At 38.7% G+C, this 16139-nt stretch overlaps 1 protein-coding gene across 2 annotated transcripts; it reads right to left on the bottom strand.

Moving 5' to 3' along the window:
* Positions 1-11520: 11520 nt before the first annotated feature.
* On the bottom strand, positions 11521-15721 carry LOC129769342 (serine palmitoyltransferase 1). Of its 2 annotated transcripts, none has more exons than XM_055771552.1 (8): positions 15437-15721; positions 13757-13871; positions 13187-13686; positions 12796-13123; positions 12495-12730; positions 12300-12429; positions 12072-12241; positions 11521-12006 (listed from the first exon to the last, which is right to left on the bottom strand). In XM_055771552.1, exons 2-8 carry the CDS (start codon positions 13805-13807, stop codon positions 11922-11924), a joined length of 1500 nt encoding a protein of 499 aa, XP_055627527.1. In that variant the 5' UTR covers positions 13808-13871; positions 15437-15721; the 3' UTR covers positions 11521-11921. The 2 variants fall into 2 exon arrangements, with proteins under 2 accessions (XP_055627527.1, XP_055627528.1); XM_055771553.1 differs by having other exon boundaries at positions 15606-15698.
* Positions 15722-16139: the final 418 nt, after the last annotated feature.

Below are 16139 nucleotides of genomic sequence, written 5' to 3' on the forward strand. Positions count from 1 at the left end.
AAATCAGGATAGGTCATTTTGGTATGTCCGGAATGTTTGTGCCGTTTTTTAGGAGAACAAAGGCATCATTTTTTAGACAGACATACATTTATTCAATTTTATGTGCTCAGTTATGTTCCACAATCTTTCGCCATGTTTCATACAGCTTTAAAATTCTATCTTACCAGATCATGTTCACTTTCTCGTCGAAAACTGTTCAAGATATTTTTTATGCTATCCAAAGAATCGAAGTTCTTGCCCTTGAATGAATTTTGTAGAAACCTCAACCTGTGATAATCTGAGGGTGTAATAACCGGTTGGTTTGAGAGCTGATGATATAGAATTTCCTATTGTGATTCCAATATATTTTATTGTGTCATTTATCGAGACATGCAGTTTGGCGTTGGCCTGATGAAAAGGTGACGTCTATCACGTAGACGATTTGTTTCAAAATGGCATTTTCGTTACATTTATAAATCGAGCCGCAAATTGAAATACAATACATTGAAGGCATTTCATTCAAATTTTGTGCAACACACATATGGTCTCGAAATACGTAAACAAGCTTCAGCAGATGCTCAGCAATGATTTAGATATCTGTATTGAATTTGCTAATTCATTTGGCGTATACTAAGGATTGCTCTTGATTAACGTCTCGATTTATTCATCATCAACGGCGGCCGAATTTGCTGCGAAAACATAAGGGAACCTTTCCATTATTTCCGTACCCCGTCTATTATTAATCTTCGTTTTATTACTTTTATTACTTTGTTTAATACCTCAGCAAACTTTCACTTGTCCTTTTTTAGGCATTTCCTTGACACAACATCTCGCAAAAATATTCTCAATTTTCATTCATTCAATTGGCGTAGACGGTTTCATTTTCTGTCATTGTAAGCGAAAAACATAATGGATTTTCAGATGGATTAAACGCACTACGTTTTTTAAGCATTCAAATAAATGTTATTATGTAATAATAAATGATAATCGAGAGAAAGAGCAATCAGTATACGAGGGAGAACCAGAGAGTTTTTTCTGTAGGCTATTCTGACAGCTCTCATTTCCAATCAGTAATTTTTTGACAGAAATTCCGGTATACATCATACGGATCCTTTTCATTGTGATAAAATAAAAAAAACTAAAAAATCTGGAAAAATCAGGATCATTTTAGAAAAATCAGACAAAATCGAGTGTTTGTCAGGATGTCAGGATACGAGCCAAAAAGTCTGAGAAATCCTGAAAAATCAGGAAGGTTGGCATCTCTGGTTATAACTCTAACGTTTTCAAACCACCTAATCCATCCAGTCCATGCTTTTATAACTTCTGATGCAGGTAAATGTGAAAACTCAATCTGAGGTATGTTGTACGATGCTAGGTCTCACAAACAAGTATGTAACATTTTATAGACACAGATAATTTAATCCCACCACAGGGAATTCTACACATGAAATTTAATCTCAACCCAGAGAATTCAATCCCAGTACAGGGAATTCAATCCCGGAACAGGGAATTTAATCCCTACCCAGGGAATTTAATCCCAACCCAGGGAATTTAATCCCAACACATTGAATTGATTCCCAAACCAGAGAATTCAATCCCGACACAGGGAAATTAATCCCGACCCAGGGAATTTAATCACGGCCCAGGGAATTCAATCCCGATCCAATCCCAACCCAGGGAATTTAATCTTCACCCAAAGAAATTTAATCCCAATCCAGGGAATTAAATCCCAACACAAGGAATCCAATCCCGACACAGGGAATCTAATACCGTCACAGAGAATTTAATCCCGACCCAGGAAATTTAATCCCAAACCAGGGAATTTAATTCCGACACAACGAATATCTATCAATAAAACTGGTCAATTTTTTAGCACTCTGAATATCGCTGCCTTCATCTAACGTACATGTATGACGAGCGGAATTTAGTTAAATATAATCAAGACAACCTCACATACCCTCACCCAAAAACCTCTCTTTATTTGTTTAAAACGATCCCTTTTTTGCATTTCTGAATGAATTTCGATCAGCCACGATAGTCGAGTTTTCGCCATGTACATCGTTAATTGTTTCAAAACGGTTGTATACATATCTTATCTACAATTTCTCCCGAGTACCGTCTGTTGCTTTGTTGGTATTGGTTTCGTCATTATATTGAACCAACAGATATGAAAAGCTGTCGCTCAAGCTGTTACAGTTGTATATTATAATCTTCATCACTGTCCCTGAGCAACAATAGATCAATAGATCAATCAATCCAATAAGATTGCACACCACACTGTAGCATACTCACACGCATACGCACTCTATCTGCTATCTGGCTGATTGAAAAGAATATGGTGGATTCGACGCTATCTTTTCATTTCGCTGTTTTATCCTACATCCGAATTAATTCCACTGAAAATCCATAAAGCACTACATCATCGCAGTGCACAACCTCAATATATTCAGTTTCTCTCTTGGGTCATTTTTATTGCTGCACAGAGTCGCTTTGATCCTTCTTTAGCATCCGAAATTTCACTGTAGTGTAGGCTATTCCGAATAAAGCGTACCTGGAGTATAAATAACTTTGACTTTCGAATTGAATTGACCTGATGATGAAAGAACCTTGATTGTAGGAGGACGGAAAAAATGTGATGACAGACAAGTGTTCGAGAGTGCGAGGACGCGTATAACGAGTGAGCTAAATAAGTGAATAAAAACGAGTGGATTCAAGGAGCTAAATGAGACGCTTGAGACCCGGACGAACAGTAATCCAGAAAAGCAGTACAAATGAAACACAAATTTCTATATTACTCGACTAATCAACTCGAACTAATCAAGAGAAGCAAACCAAACTTGGCATATAGAGATTTTAAGGGGCGATAAATGTGGTTATGGTGGTTTGACACTTCTTTCCCCTCTCTAAGGAGGGGGGAGGGTGCTGAACAACTCGAGAACTATTCAAACAAATGGATTAAACTTAGCATATAGAGGTTTTAGGGATCGGCTTCCATACAAATGAAACACAAATTTCTGCATAACTCGTGAACTAATCAAGCAAATTGAGTCATAATTGGCCTTTAGAGGTTTTAGGGGGCACGAAACGTTTCTATGGTGAATCGACAGTTTTCCTCCCTCTCTAAGGAGGGCTGCCATACAAATGAAACACAAATTTCTGCATAACTCGAAAACTAATCAATCAAATAGAGCCAAATTTGGCATGTGAAGGATTTAGGGGGCACCTCTATAAGAAGGTGTTGCCATACAAATGAAGCATAAATTTGTGCATAACACAAGCAAATATAGCCAAATTTGGCATGTAGAGGTTTTAAGGTGCAAAAAATGTTTCTATGGTGGTTTGGCCCTTCTCTCTAAAAAGAGGAGGGGGGGGGGTGAATAATTCCAGAACTAATCAAGCAAATAAATCAAACTTGGCATATAGAGGTTTTAGAGATAGATAACGTTTCTATGGTGGATCGACACTCCTCCCTCCTCTATAAGGGGAGGTTATCTTACAAATGAAACACAAATTTCTGAATAACTCGAAAACTTATCAATCAAATGGAGCCAAATTTGGCATGTGAAGGTTTATGAATACGAGAAATGTTTCTATTGTGGTATGACACCCCTCCCTCCTCTGAAATGGAGAGGGGGAGGTTTTTTTATTTCTTATATCATATTTTCTGTATCAAACATTTATTCCCTGTAACAGAGAAACATGTTACTCGCAAGTGGTTGGAAAATCTTGAACGAGAATTGTGTCCGAAAATTAATCTGATATTATAATGACGAGTTTTGGTAGAAGTACTAGGTATTCTATAGTAAAAGGTAATTTTAAAAGGTAGATTGAAAAATCAATCAATGAACAGTTCAGCGATTGAACCCTTGAACGTGCGCTTAGCAAGAAAACGTGAATGTGATAACGAAAAATAAATTTTGGGCGGGACGAAGTACCGAATAAAACGATAAACGAGCTTTCTGAGCCGACTTCAAACCGTTTTTAACTCGTCGCCACTTGTGCTGACAACCGATTCGCACGCAGGTATAGAATAGAATGATCAGCAATGCTCGGTCTTCAGACCAAGTGAGTTGTGTTTACAAACACTACCATAACTGAGAATGCGGTCGTCTACCTTTGTGGTAGACGACCGCATTCTCAGTTATGGTAGTTAACTTTGTGTTCATTGTTATGGCCGAACCAGGTTAGATACCGCATCACTAAAATGTCTCTAATTCGGTGAATAATAGGATTTTGGATAAGTCCTTTTTACGGTATATTCCTGAATGCCTAAGCTACAGAAATATGAAAGAAAAATATAATGATTTTTTTTTCAAATTTCTAGACTAGAATAGCCTTAAGCGTTTCTGAAACGTTCCCAAAGAAAAATATCAGGAACGCAAACCAACACAAAATAATACTCTAAAGATATGCAACAAGCAAACCGAACAACTCGAAATATTCTGACAGTTGCATCGATAGCTATTACTCGGTCGACGCTATCGACTTGCTCGGTAACTACAAGGAAAGGGTTGTGAAGACGGGCCCCTAAATAAAAGTTGATTTTTTCGATGAATTTTACAAAAAGTATAGAGCTGTCTCACAACAAATTGATATTCTAAGTCTTTTAATAATAAAATTTGTTTTTGAGGTAGACATTTTTGCAAAATGAATACGTCCGGCATCCTTGAAAAACTAAGAATGAGTCCGGAATGACGTACACTTGAAGGGAAAGATGGACACTAACTGAAAGCAAATCAAACTGAATTTTGAAATTCAAGTTGATGTACTCAATAAATGGAGGATTTCATTCTTCTTCTTCAATGGCACTAACGTTCCTAGAGGAACTTCGCCGTCTCAACGTAGTATTACTTGCGTCATTTTTATTAGTACTTAGTTGAGATTTCTATGCCAAATAACACGCCTTGAATGCATTCTGAGTGGCAAGCTCTAGAATACGCGTGATCACAGTGCAAGTCGGAGGAAATTTCTTTGACGAAAAATTCCCCCGACCAGAACGGGAATCGAACCCGAACACCCGGCATGTTAGTTATGACGCTAACCACTCGGCCACGGGAGCACAGGATTTCATATAGGCCTTAAAAATGATTGAACAAAAGGCTTGACTAAAATCAACTAGAATGGCCACGTAATTTTTTCAAATCTAAAATAGCTTCCGGCTTCCAGAATGACAGATTCGGATTACGTTTTAAAAACCGCCATCTGAGCTGGTATTTCAGCCATCTGAGCCAACTGAGTTGGTTCATTGAACAAATGCTTCAGTCAGTTTTTTTCCACCAGTTCGAAAGTCAAAACGTAATGTAACGCTTGTTCCTACCGCTAACTGAAAATTGTCGACGAATGAATTTTGTGCACGACGCCTTAGAACCTATTTCATTCGATGGTTCGTCCATAACTTATGGTTGCTCTTGCATACGCAGTTAGTTAAGATAATGAAGAAAAAGATAATCAATTTGTTTTCAAAACAAAATGTTCGTCTTTCCCTTCGACGGAGTGTCCGGCCAGCTAGGTGTACAAATTAAGTGTCGAAGGTATTGATGCACTGTTTTGCAAGTTTAAACATCATTAAAATTTAAATACCTAGGTGTCCATCTTTCCCACCCTGTTCGTCTTGAGTTCTTGATCGGAAAGTGTACAAGAGACGATCAACTGAAATCTCACGACACTCGTCGAGGGATTTCTAATTCTCTATTGCACTGACCGCAGTAAGTAGCTGACTCAGTCTCGTGTCGGTTTTATTTTGCTGTCGTTTCCCGCCCGATAAACAGCAGGAAAATGGATGCAAATAATTAATTTTATTGCCAGCAGATTTGGGCGAATCTCATCCCGCCCAAAATCGTTTTTTAGATTCCAATAATTCTGAACATAATAAATTTTATAATAATAATCCAATTAGTGATTTCACAAAACACTTTTCGAATTCAATGGAATTTAAGATCCTTTTTTATTTTGTAGATAAAACGGATCACATATTTGATTAATTCAATTCTGTGTGGCTACGTTTTTAGTTGCAAATAAATGTAATGAATTAGTATGGACATATGTTATTCATATATCGTGGACTTCCGATATATGTGGCAATAGATTTATTGAACGATTGTTTTTTTTTGTCATATCCCTTCAAACTTGTTGCATCTCTTGAGTGTACATACTGCTTTGTCCGCAGATTTGTTTGGTTGAATCTGGTTAATTTCAGGTATTCAATCTCCATTTTGTCGAATAAATACTGTTGGAACAATCGGTATCGCAGAAAATGATTATTAACATTCTACCTAATCATAAAACGGTATGCGAAGAATTTAAGTGAACTGACGGCATTGGAATATATGCTTTGTGAGGACCACACAATTATTATTAGAGCGGATAAACGTCCGACTGGAAGTCATGAACATCAATTTAATATTCCCAAGATAAATGTATCCTTTGAAGGTCGTTAATATTACTAAAGATGATCGGATGGAATATATTCCAATGTCGTCTGGAATAACCGAACCAACACCTTATGATCGTGATGTTGTTTTTGCTATTGTTCTGATGTTTCACAACACGGTACTCTATTGATTATTCGCCGAAAATGGATAAAAAGACGGGTGGGTAATGCCGGGGACATAACGGGAGAGACGTAGAACTACACCAAGGGGTGTCCATTATTCGAATATCATGGAGCACGGATCCTACAATGATCAACGTTTCATGTACAAAATTACAGAAAAAAATCAAAGGGTAAAATAAAATCTCAACACTCAGCAAACACTCAAACGTTTAGATTCAAATACCAAAAAGTCAAAATTTGTCGTGCGGTGCAAATGTTGTAGGGGTTATTGTTCAGCCGGCAATGAACACACACTTGATGGCAAGCATATGGTAATAGGAATTTACCGTCTGGTATCGTGATATAATTGGGCTTTGCACTCCTCATGAATAACTGTGTTCTACTAGTCAAGCCCTTCATTTGATACCCATGTTGATGGGGTTTAGAGAAAATATGTAATCCGCCATTTTGTGGTGGCGGCCATTTTGGATTTGCATTTTTCATAAATAACTACTAGTCAATTCCTTTCATTTGATACCCATATTGATGGGGCTTTAAGAAAATATGTAATCCGCCAGTTTTATAATGACTGCAGAGATAAAGATGTGTTCCAAATTTCAGATCAACCGGTCAACAGGAAAGGTGTCAAATTTCAATTAATGTGGTACATCGCCATAGACAAACATGTTACATATAAACATACAAATATGTCACAGCTAAATAAAACCGTTTCAAAACTCCAGCATTCTATCAAATCGAGCGCGATTAGCCACACACTCCGATAGGCTCTCCTGCTCCACATCCCATTGAAACTCCTGTCTTTCACTCTTGCGGTATCGCACCGCATACATCCCCGGCAAACGCAGCGATATCTCTTATGCTGAAAATCAATTTCAAGATAGCGTCTTTCCTGCTTGGCGTCCGATGATAGAATGTGGCCAAGCCCCACCATCGCTCACTTTATATAGCCATAAGTTAACGTTGTAGCAATAATCTCTTTTTCGTCTCCCTCCTGCATCTTGTCCATACGTTTCGCCCGTACCCGTGGTTGCTTGTAATGAATAGCTGTTTGCTGCGGGAGCGCAGACAAAATGTATGGGAAAGTAGGGAATTCTTTCTTCCAATTTTTCATCAATTTGAATTTTATATGAGCTGAAAAACCGTAGTGTATAGCATATAAACAATTGCTGAGGATATTTCTTATAAATGTGTGTATTTGGAACCGGAATCCATTCATTAATTGAGGAGGTATTAGCGTTCAAAAACTGAGCACTTTTTCACACCGAAACATTGAAATGGGCCTCTATATTGAAAGGTTAGACGTAGTCCTACGTCAAAAAATCTCCTTGAGGTTAGCCTACGGTTTTAGTAGCAGTGCAATTTGGTGAGCCAGTCTCAGGATAAGAAAACATTTTAAAATAAAGCTTAATTTTTTTTAATGAATCAGTAGTAAAACAAAACGTCAAAAAAATTCTCAGCTTTGTGATAGCAGATAATCATTACCCATTTGAGTTCTATGAGTATTCCCCCCACAAATTGTGGATAGTCTATCTGCATACAAATTATGTAGAGTTCCACAATCCTAAAATTTTATATTTTATGATTTTATTTTTTATATTTACGTGCTTACACAAAATACACATGTTGACATATTTGCGCTAATTTATGTTTTTGATTAATTCAAGGTAATTAAGGTCTTTTCTAGCCACAAGTTTACTCGGGCCCGAAAGGAGTGTTCTGTATTTGGGCTGGCGGAAAAATATATCTCGCAAGACCACGTGTTCGATATCGTAATAGCCTTGGCCAATACTCATTTACATTAACTCATAAAATTAGTGATTTAAGGGGGATTATTGTTTATAGTCTTTTGTAGATAAATTTAAACACAATCTGAGAAATCCTCTGTGGAACATTAAACATTAATGCCGTCCTATCTGCTTTAGCGCATTTTTTCCACACACAGTTTCATCGAAGTAAACGCGCTCGGAGAGGAAAATTGAACACCCGGACGTGAGAGCGAGAATCGTAAAGCGTACGTCATAGAGATACTCAGTCCCATGGAGCAAATTCTTGTTAGGAGTTGTAAACAAGCCAGCTCAGTAGCGTTAGGAAACGTTGCATTTTGATAGTTGACTGAGTTGGTTGGTGACTGGCGATGTTTTATTTGATGTTGTTTGGATTGAGTTATCTGACCCCTGAGGACTACACAGTTGAGTGCGATGTCGTCCTCTGCATTTGCAATAATTGCGTTCTGATGGACATTCCTTTGGAACATGAGCTCGACGTAGGCAATTACAGCAAAGTTGATTACGTCGAATGGATAGTTCTTTCTCTTTAGAGGACATTTAAAAAAATAGATAGAGTGCTAAACAGAAACGTGATTTCTCTATTGTTGATTGGAGGCTCTTTCCGCTAACTTGTTGTACTTCGATCCGACGTGACATGAATTTAACAATCTCATCGAAGGTGACATTTTCAATAGTTTCTGAAGAAATTCAAGTACATTCATTGCATTAAAGCTATTTGTTGCGCATTGGTTCGCTGTAGACGGAAGTACCTCCCAGATCTTCCGCTTCGTTCCCTGGATTTGATGGATTCTTGATTTCCCACCATATATACTCAATAGTGTTCAGGTTCGGTGATTTCGGAGGTGTTTTGAGTTGATTGGGACATAATAGAGCAGTCATTATGCTGTTGAAAGTAGTAATCACGAGGGAGACCGAATTTTTGATCGGGAGACTGCAGGTTACGTTTCAGGAAGATCAATTAAGCCATCTTGTCCGTCGCCGATTCGATAAACACCATGGTTCCAGTTCCAGAAGCCGCCAATGCATCATCTGACTACCGCCGCCGTGTTTTACTGTGATACGCTGAACCTGTAGCACCGATCCTGGTTTCCTCCACGCCATCTGTCTTCCATGAGCTTGTTCCAGAATTCCTTGGGTCTGTTTACATATGCCTTAGCAAAATGTAATCTTTTTTCATATTCACCTTTGAGATGAAATACTTCTCACGGCCAATACGACCTCTCAGATTTGTCCTGTATGCTGCTCTTCGGACAGTGTCTGCGCTGACAGGTCTTCCAATGAGGCCGGCTACTTCGGTAGTCAATTTAGGAATGTTTGTTTTAGGGTTCTTTCGCAATGTTCGAACAATTACTCGTTCATCATCAGAAGATAGTATCCGTTTGCGTTCTCTACCGGAAGATTTTCCATGGTTCCTTCGTATTTCCACTTGTTTATGATTTTCTTTACTGTAGAGTGGATTCTTCGGACAGCAGCTGCTATTTCCTGCAATGTCTTCCCACGACAATTCATACTTATTATCATAGTACAGTAGAACCTCCATTATCCGCGGTGCGGTTTATCCGCGAAAGCGAGTTCCATAGTAATTCAATGAACCTACCCTAAATTTGACAATGAGTGGTAGGTTTTTGTTCTCTTGTTTTGGTCATGACTTTCACATTATTTGACAAATGGTGTACACGACCTTACAGATAGATAGTTCTATGATTCCTGTTCAATGATAAAACATTGTTTTCATACTGAAATATCTGTTTTTTTGTGTTTGCACCTCATTTTTAGTCATTTGTTGTGTTATCCGCAATTTTCGTGATCCGCGGTGAGCTAGCCCGACTATTCCGCGGATAATCGGGGTTCTACTGTACGTGTAACAATATCTATATCTTTCCTCTAACTTGCCATTTTGATGAAAAAATTCAAACATTAATAAAAAACAAAAAACCAACACTGCCCAAGCAATGGTTGCGTGTTTACACCAATCACTGATGAAGAGAAGTACGCTAATACGGAAAGAAACTCACTTACAAGACTAATTTGTTCGGATAAAATTAGGATGTACACTCAATTTTGCGATGCCTAGAATAGAGATTGTTTTAAATTTTTAGGAATAAACAATTAGCGGAAAACTTTTCTCGGAATTTTATTGCACGTACAGCTAGTTAAATGTGTGAGTAATAAATATGCATAAAAAGAATCAATGTATTCAAAATATGTCGTACCAAATAAATGAAAAGTATCGTCAAGTAGCATTTGTACACTCAATTTTGCGATAGACTGTATGGATACTTCACGGTACTACTAATAAAAATGACGCAAGTAATACCTACGTTGAGAGGGCTAAAGTTCCCGTGGGACACTAGCAGCCATCAAGATGGTGAGGGAGCGGATTCGTCGAAAAATGAACCGCTCGATCCGGAAGACCGCAGCTTTCCTGGTATGTCGATTGGGATTGCACACACCATCATGACGAAGGACGAAGGTTTGTATCGTACAAGAAACGCAAGGTTCACGGGGCAACGAAAGCTACAACGAAGATGCTGGACAGAGCCAAACTGATACTTTCGCGGCACGCAAGTCAGCAGTTCGTATTTTCTGATGAGAAATTCTTTGTCTTGCACAATGTCTAAAATGATCGGCTGTGGGCAACGACATTGGTCAGCATCCTCCGACCCACATAAACATCCCCGCGGTTTCAAAGCGTCAATGAAGATTTGGGGAGCCGTATCCAATGTCGAATATCGTCCAAGCGTGGAGTCTGGAGAATTTGACTGAGACTTTGTGCCGTCCCAGCTACCCGGATCTTAAACCCCTCGACTTTTATGTACGGTCGTACATGCTGGTCAAGCAGAGCGAACATAAAGTGAGCACTATGGACCAATTTAAGAAACTCATTTTCAAAATCTGGAACGAGATGCCGATGAACAGGTGCGTGCCGCATGTGATTCTTTTGATAATTTCGCAGAACCTAATACACATGAATTATTCAAATGATATCACAAACAGCTTCCGTAAAATAATACAAATGCTTTTAAAGAATGCGTGGTAAATACTAATGTGTATAGTCTGTCTCAATTTTGCAACAGAAATTGTACAAAATCGCTATGTGTCTAAGTATGTGCAACATTACTGAGAATGTCTCTAGCTCCCACGGACAGACATCGTGGTGAAACTTCTAACCGATATTGGTTTTTGAATAAAACTACTAAATGAAGGATACTCTTTTAGAATCATGAATAAATGTCCATTATTATTGTGTGTAAGATGACTGCAATGTGGTAAACTCCGTTCTAAAAGTTGATGAGAAAACAAGGCAATGACTACCCTGTATAAATCTAAATCTAAAAATGATTCCCGTTGATTTGCGTTGACTTCCAATGTCCGAGCCCTAGGCATCACTCTTTCTATCTCAAATTGCATTTCTGTATCAGATTTCTTTGTATTTCGGAAATCTGCGATGTGCCTTATAGGCTCTGGTCATCAGCGGATTTTATGGAAGTGAGATAGGTCGAGTGAAAGAATGAAAGTGCGTGGCGAATTGCCCTTCGGGGCGTTATAGCCTTTCAATTTGGTATGGAAGATACTGTTCGTTCTGCAGCAGCTGTCATTAATTATTTGTCGTTTTCAGATGAATCATCAATTTCATTTCCATCGGTTTTATCTTCGCTGAATTCTGTTCCATACATCTTAGTTTTCCTACGAATATCGTAAAACGCAAATTCAGTCATTGCTAGAGGAAAAAATCCAAATTTTAGAATTACCAGTCACTGAGAACTTTCTCTGATGCTTGTTGCAGAATTCGGAATGCGTCGTCAATGTCTTTGTTGGTGAGGAGGCGGTTAACTGTTATTCTAATGCTAGGCCGGGGGCAATGTTGCTCCAAGTCTTCCAGGTATTTCGCAGTAATAATTGCCAGGCCATTGTTGATGCACTGATAGTACAAAAAGTTTTCAAATTTATGTTAACCATTCGTCATTAGCAAAACCTACCTCTAATGAAATTTCGTTCAGTAGTTTACTTTCAAAACCACGATACGTTTTTTTATTCCTCATGTATAAATGCTTAACTGGGGATAGCATGTTTCCGCTGGAACTGAATTCCGTTAAGGAAGACAACATTCTGAAATGGCAATAACGCATCTGGTCAATGGATTTGTTTCATTGTAGAACACAAATTATACTGACTGTGAGATTTTTTTGCAACATTTTCTCAACTCGAGGAAGATTTCCGGATCACTCTCAAATCTGTCGAGTGTACTGATGGCAGCTTGGGCTAGCAGAGGAGGAAGCGAAGCGGAAAAACAATAACCCAATCCCGACAAACGTTGATGCTCTACTATAAACGACGAGCCAGCGCAGAATCCTCCAATCGTCCCTGCGGCCCATTCTAATCCAGCCGATCTGAGATCCACCTCAGTTTTCTGTGTACGAATGGCATTATCAATATATTGCTAACTCAGTACATGACACACTTGTATACACTTACATCTATGTCAAAGTGCTCGATCAGCCCTCGTCCTGTTTTACCCAAAACACCGAAAGATATACTTTCATCGAGGAACATTCGCAGTTTGAAACGATTTCGTAGTTGGACCAACTTGGGAAGAGGACACATATTACCGGTGTTCATGTAGATTGCCTCCGCCACCAGAAAACGTCTCGTTCTTGCCGCCTTCCTTGGGTTCTGTTCATCTTCGGCTGCTTGTTCCAATAGCAGTTTCTCCAAATGGGCCATATTATTATGCTTGTAATAGACAATTCTACTACGAGATGCCTTTAGTCCCATCTGAATGGAGAAATTAGCGTATTCGTCGCTGAAAGAGTACGAATTAACAATGAATGAATCGTCTTTTTTAATGGAGTATTGAATAATTTACACATATATGATATCGTCTCTTTTGGAGTAAGCCGGAATAGCGCTAGCAATAGTTGAAAAGGCATACGAGTAAACAACCGCTTCTTCCACTTCAAGAAACTTAGCTAGTCTTTCTTCCAACACCAGATGAACATCTACCGTACCGTAGAAGCCACGCGGCCCACACGATCCCACTCCGTACTTGCGCAAGCTTTTAATCGCCTCCTGTTGGATCTTGTCATCCTCTACCAATCCCAAATAATTATGTGAAGCCATATTGAGACATTGTTTGCCATCGATGTTGATTGTTTTTCCAACTTTTCCCTGCACCAGATGCGTATGCAGTCCCGGATGATCGTCCGGAACTTCCTCGACTAGCGGCTCTGGAACCCAACTGCGAATCAGCTCAATTTTCTCGCTGTCTGAGAGCTTCTTCGAACGCTTTCCATTGCGCTTATAAAAAACTATCCAAATTACACCAAGCGCCAGCAGTGCTTCCAATGTTAGTGTAAAGGCTGTCGACTATGAACAGATAAAAGAGGAAATACGATAATGTTGAGATTTGTTCTGAAAGCCTATATTGATTTGTTACCTTCTGTATTATGTCGTAAATTTCATTGACAATGTACGGCGTCGACATCATTTTTGATTGAGCTCAAATGCAATTACGTTGTACTAGACTGATGTATGTGTTAATTACACCGTAGCTGTGAATTTATCGAGACACGGCGTAAGTGTTAATTTTGCACAGTGTACCGTAGGAGTCCGGAAATTATGCTCATTCTATAATTTCAGTATGAGATATGGAAGTGCTCCCGTGGCCGAGTGGTTAGCGTCAAACCTAACATGCCGGGGGTTCGGGTTCGATTCCCGTTCTGGTCCGGGAAATTTTTCTTCAAAGAAATTTTCTCTGACTTGCACTGTGGTCACATGTATTCTAGAGCTTGCCACTCAGAATGCATTCAAGGCGTGTTATTTGGCATAGAAATCTGAACTAAGTACTAATGAAAATGACGCAAGTAATACTACGTTGAGACGGCGGAGTTCCTCTATTGTTTGTTTCTTTGTTTTTAAGAGGCTTTAAACTTTGCAGTTCATTCGCCTCTAACAGTTCCTCTAGGAACGTTAGTGCCATATAAGAAGAAGAAGAAGATAAGATATGGAAGGGCTTTGGTAATACTGCGATCGTGTTATTTATATAATTGGAATTTTCATAAAAGGCGACTTTATAATCTGCCGGTCCTATTTATAACAGCTGCTCGAATGGAAAGAGTTCATATTCCAGCATTAATTTAGGTCAAATATGTCATGTCATATATATGGGGGCAGTAAAACGGAATAATCGGCAGCATCTGATATCACAAATTTGGTTTTTAACTACACTCACGTGTGACATTATTATTCACCTACGCAAGGTTGCGTGAAAATGCAATACATCATACTACTGGTTTTGGACTGTAATGTGACCCCTTTGCAAAGCGAAAACGTATCGCGTGACCGCTAATGTTGGGTGTGTGTGAATTAACGCACATGTAGGATAGAACAAGAGACAAAAGAAAGAGTCGGGTATGCTGCTATGCATCGAATGGGGCTTTCTCCAACGTTTCTGTGCAAATACAAAAACCGCGTATGTTAATATTAGCAGAATTGCCAGATATTCCTCTGGGCAATATAAATGTAACCATGTAAATCATAATTACTCCACGTGTAAAAAATGCGATGCTATTTTCGATGATAATTAAATATACATTGGTACATCTGCATCGCTCCAACGCCATGGGAATCGCGTAATGAGCAACGATAAAAACAAATGTAAGAACCCTTCCTCCATTCAGTACATTATCCCTATTTACTAAGAGATATATATCACCTCCGTTACTCATACTGTACTGAAAAAAATCTATAATGACTAATTGGTAGCCGATAAGATATCAAACGTCGTTTGGTCGTAATTGTAATGAAAACGGTTCATTGATGCGAATGCGAATTTCTGTTTCCTGCATTGATCTTTCAACCAGTTAAACATAATACATCGAAAGTATTTCATTTTTGATATGAAACAAATGTATGTAAATTGTTGAGTGGTTTTCAACTATTGATATGCAATTTGGCCCAGATAAATGCGAGAGGTTCCATTGATTATCAAGGCTATATTCATCATTCACAGCAAGGTAGTAAGGTGAATGTGTTTATAATACAACAGCAAGATGTATTTCGCTTATCCTTGGAGTGAAACTCTTAGAACATTGTTTGGAGTGAAAAAAAATAATACCTTGTATTCTTTCGCTGCCTATCCGATATTCCGATCTACCTGTGGGTTACAATCGGATTGTTGATTCTAATTATCCACAGCCCACATAATAAGTTTGATGTGTACGAACTATTTTTATCCACTGTTTTTAGTCACTTTTCTACTTGTTAGGCTTAGTTGCCGTTAATACCAGTTAAAATTGCATACACCACAATATTTCAATAGATTTGCACTAAGTTTTCTTCGAATCGAGCGCATGAATGTGAAACTCTTATCAATACGCTGATATCTGATTACTGAGCATCTGACATTCACAGTGACACTTCGTCCAGATTTTGTCGGAGTAAAGCTCACGACACACTTTGGCCCATGTCAAGATGAATAGAAGTATTACTACCTATGAGAGAGGAGCCAGCTAAATTATGTGCGATTTACATACGACATGAACGCCACGAACACGCAATGTCACGTAACGTAACGAAAATTATTCTCCCATGCAATTCTTGTGAAAACATTCACATACACCGGCATAGTCACTGTGCGACTTACCTCGACGAGAGTCCGTAAAAGAGTGAGTGAATGGTTGGTGGGGATATGCTCGGGTCGTGTGTGTGAATTGAGGCGTTACTCGTTTAACGGCTTTGTACTACTCCGCTTGCAACGGTGGATGATGGTACTAGCATAGTTAAGCTCCATTCACAATAGCGTTTTATATGCCACACAG

The sequence above is a fragment of the Toxorhynchites rutilus genome, chromosome 2 (assembly GCF_029784135.1).
Source record: "Toxorhynchites rutilus septentrionalis strain SRP chromosome 2, ASM2978413v1, whole genome shotgun sequence".
In the NCBI taxonomy this organism is placed as follows: Eukaryota; Metazoa; Arthropoda; class Insecta; order Diptera; family Culicidae; genus Toxorhynchites; species Toxorhynchites rutilus.

Coding starts and splice junctions, on each gene's coding strand:
- LOC129769342 (XM_055771552.1), bottom strand. CDS start 13,807: ATGATGTCGACGCCGTACATTGTCAATGAAATTTACGACATAATACAG. Junction 13,687..13,756: donor TTTACGACATAATACAGAAG/GTAACAAATCAA, acceptor ATCTGTTCATAG/TCGACAGCCTTTACACTAAC. Junction 12,430..12,494: donor TGTTGCAAAAAAATCTCACA/GTCAGTATAATT, acceptor TTGCCATTTCAG/AATGTTGTCTTCCTTAACGG.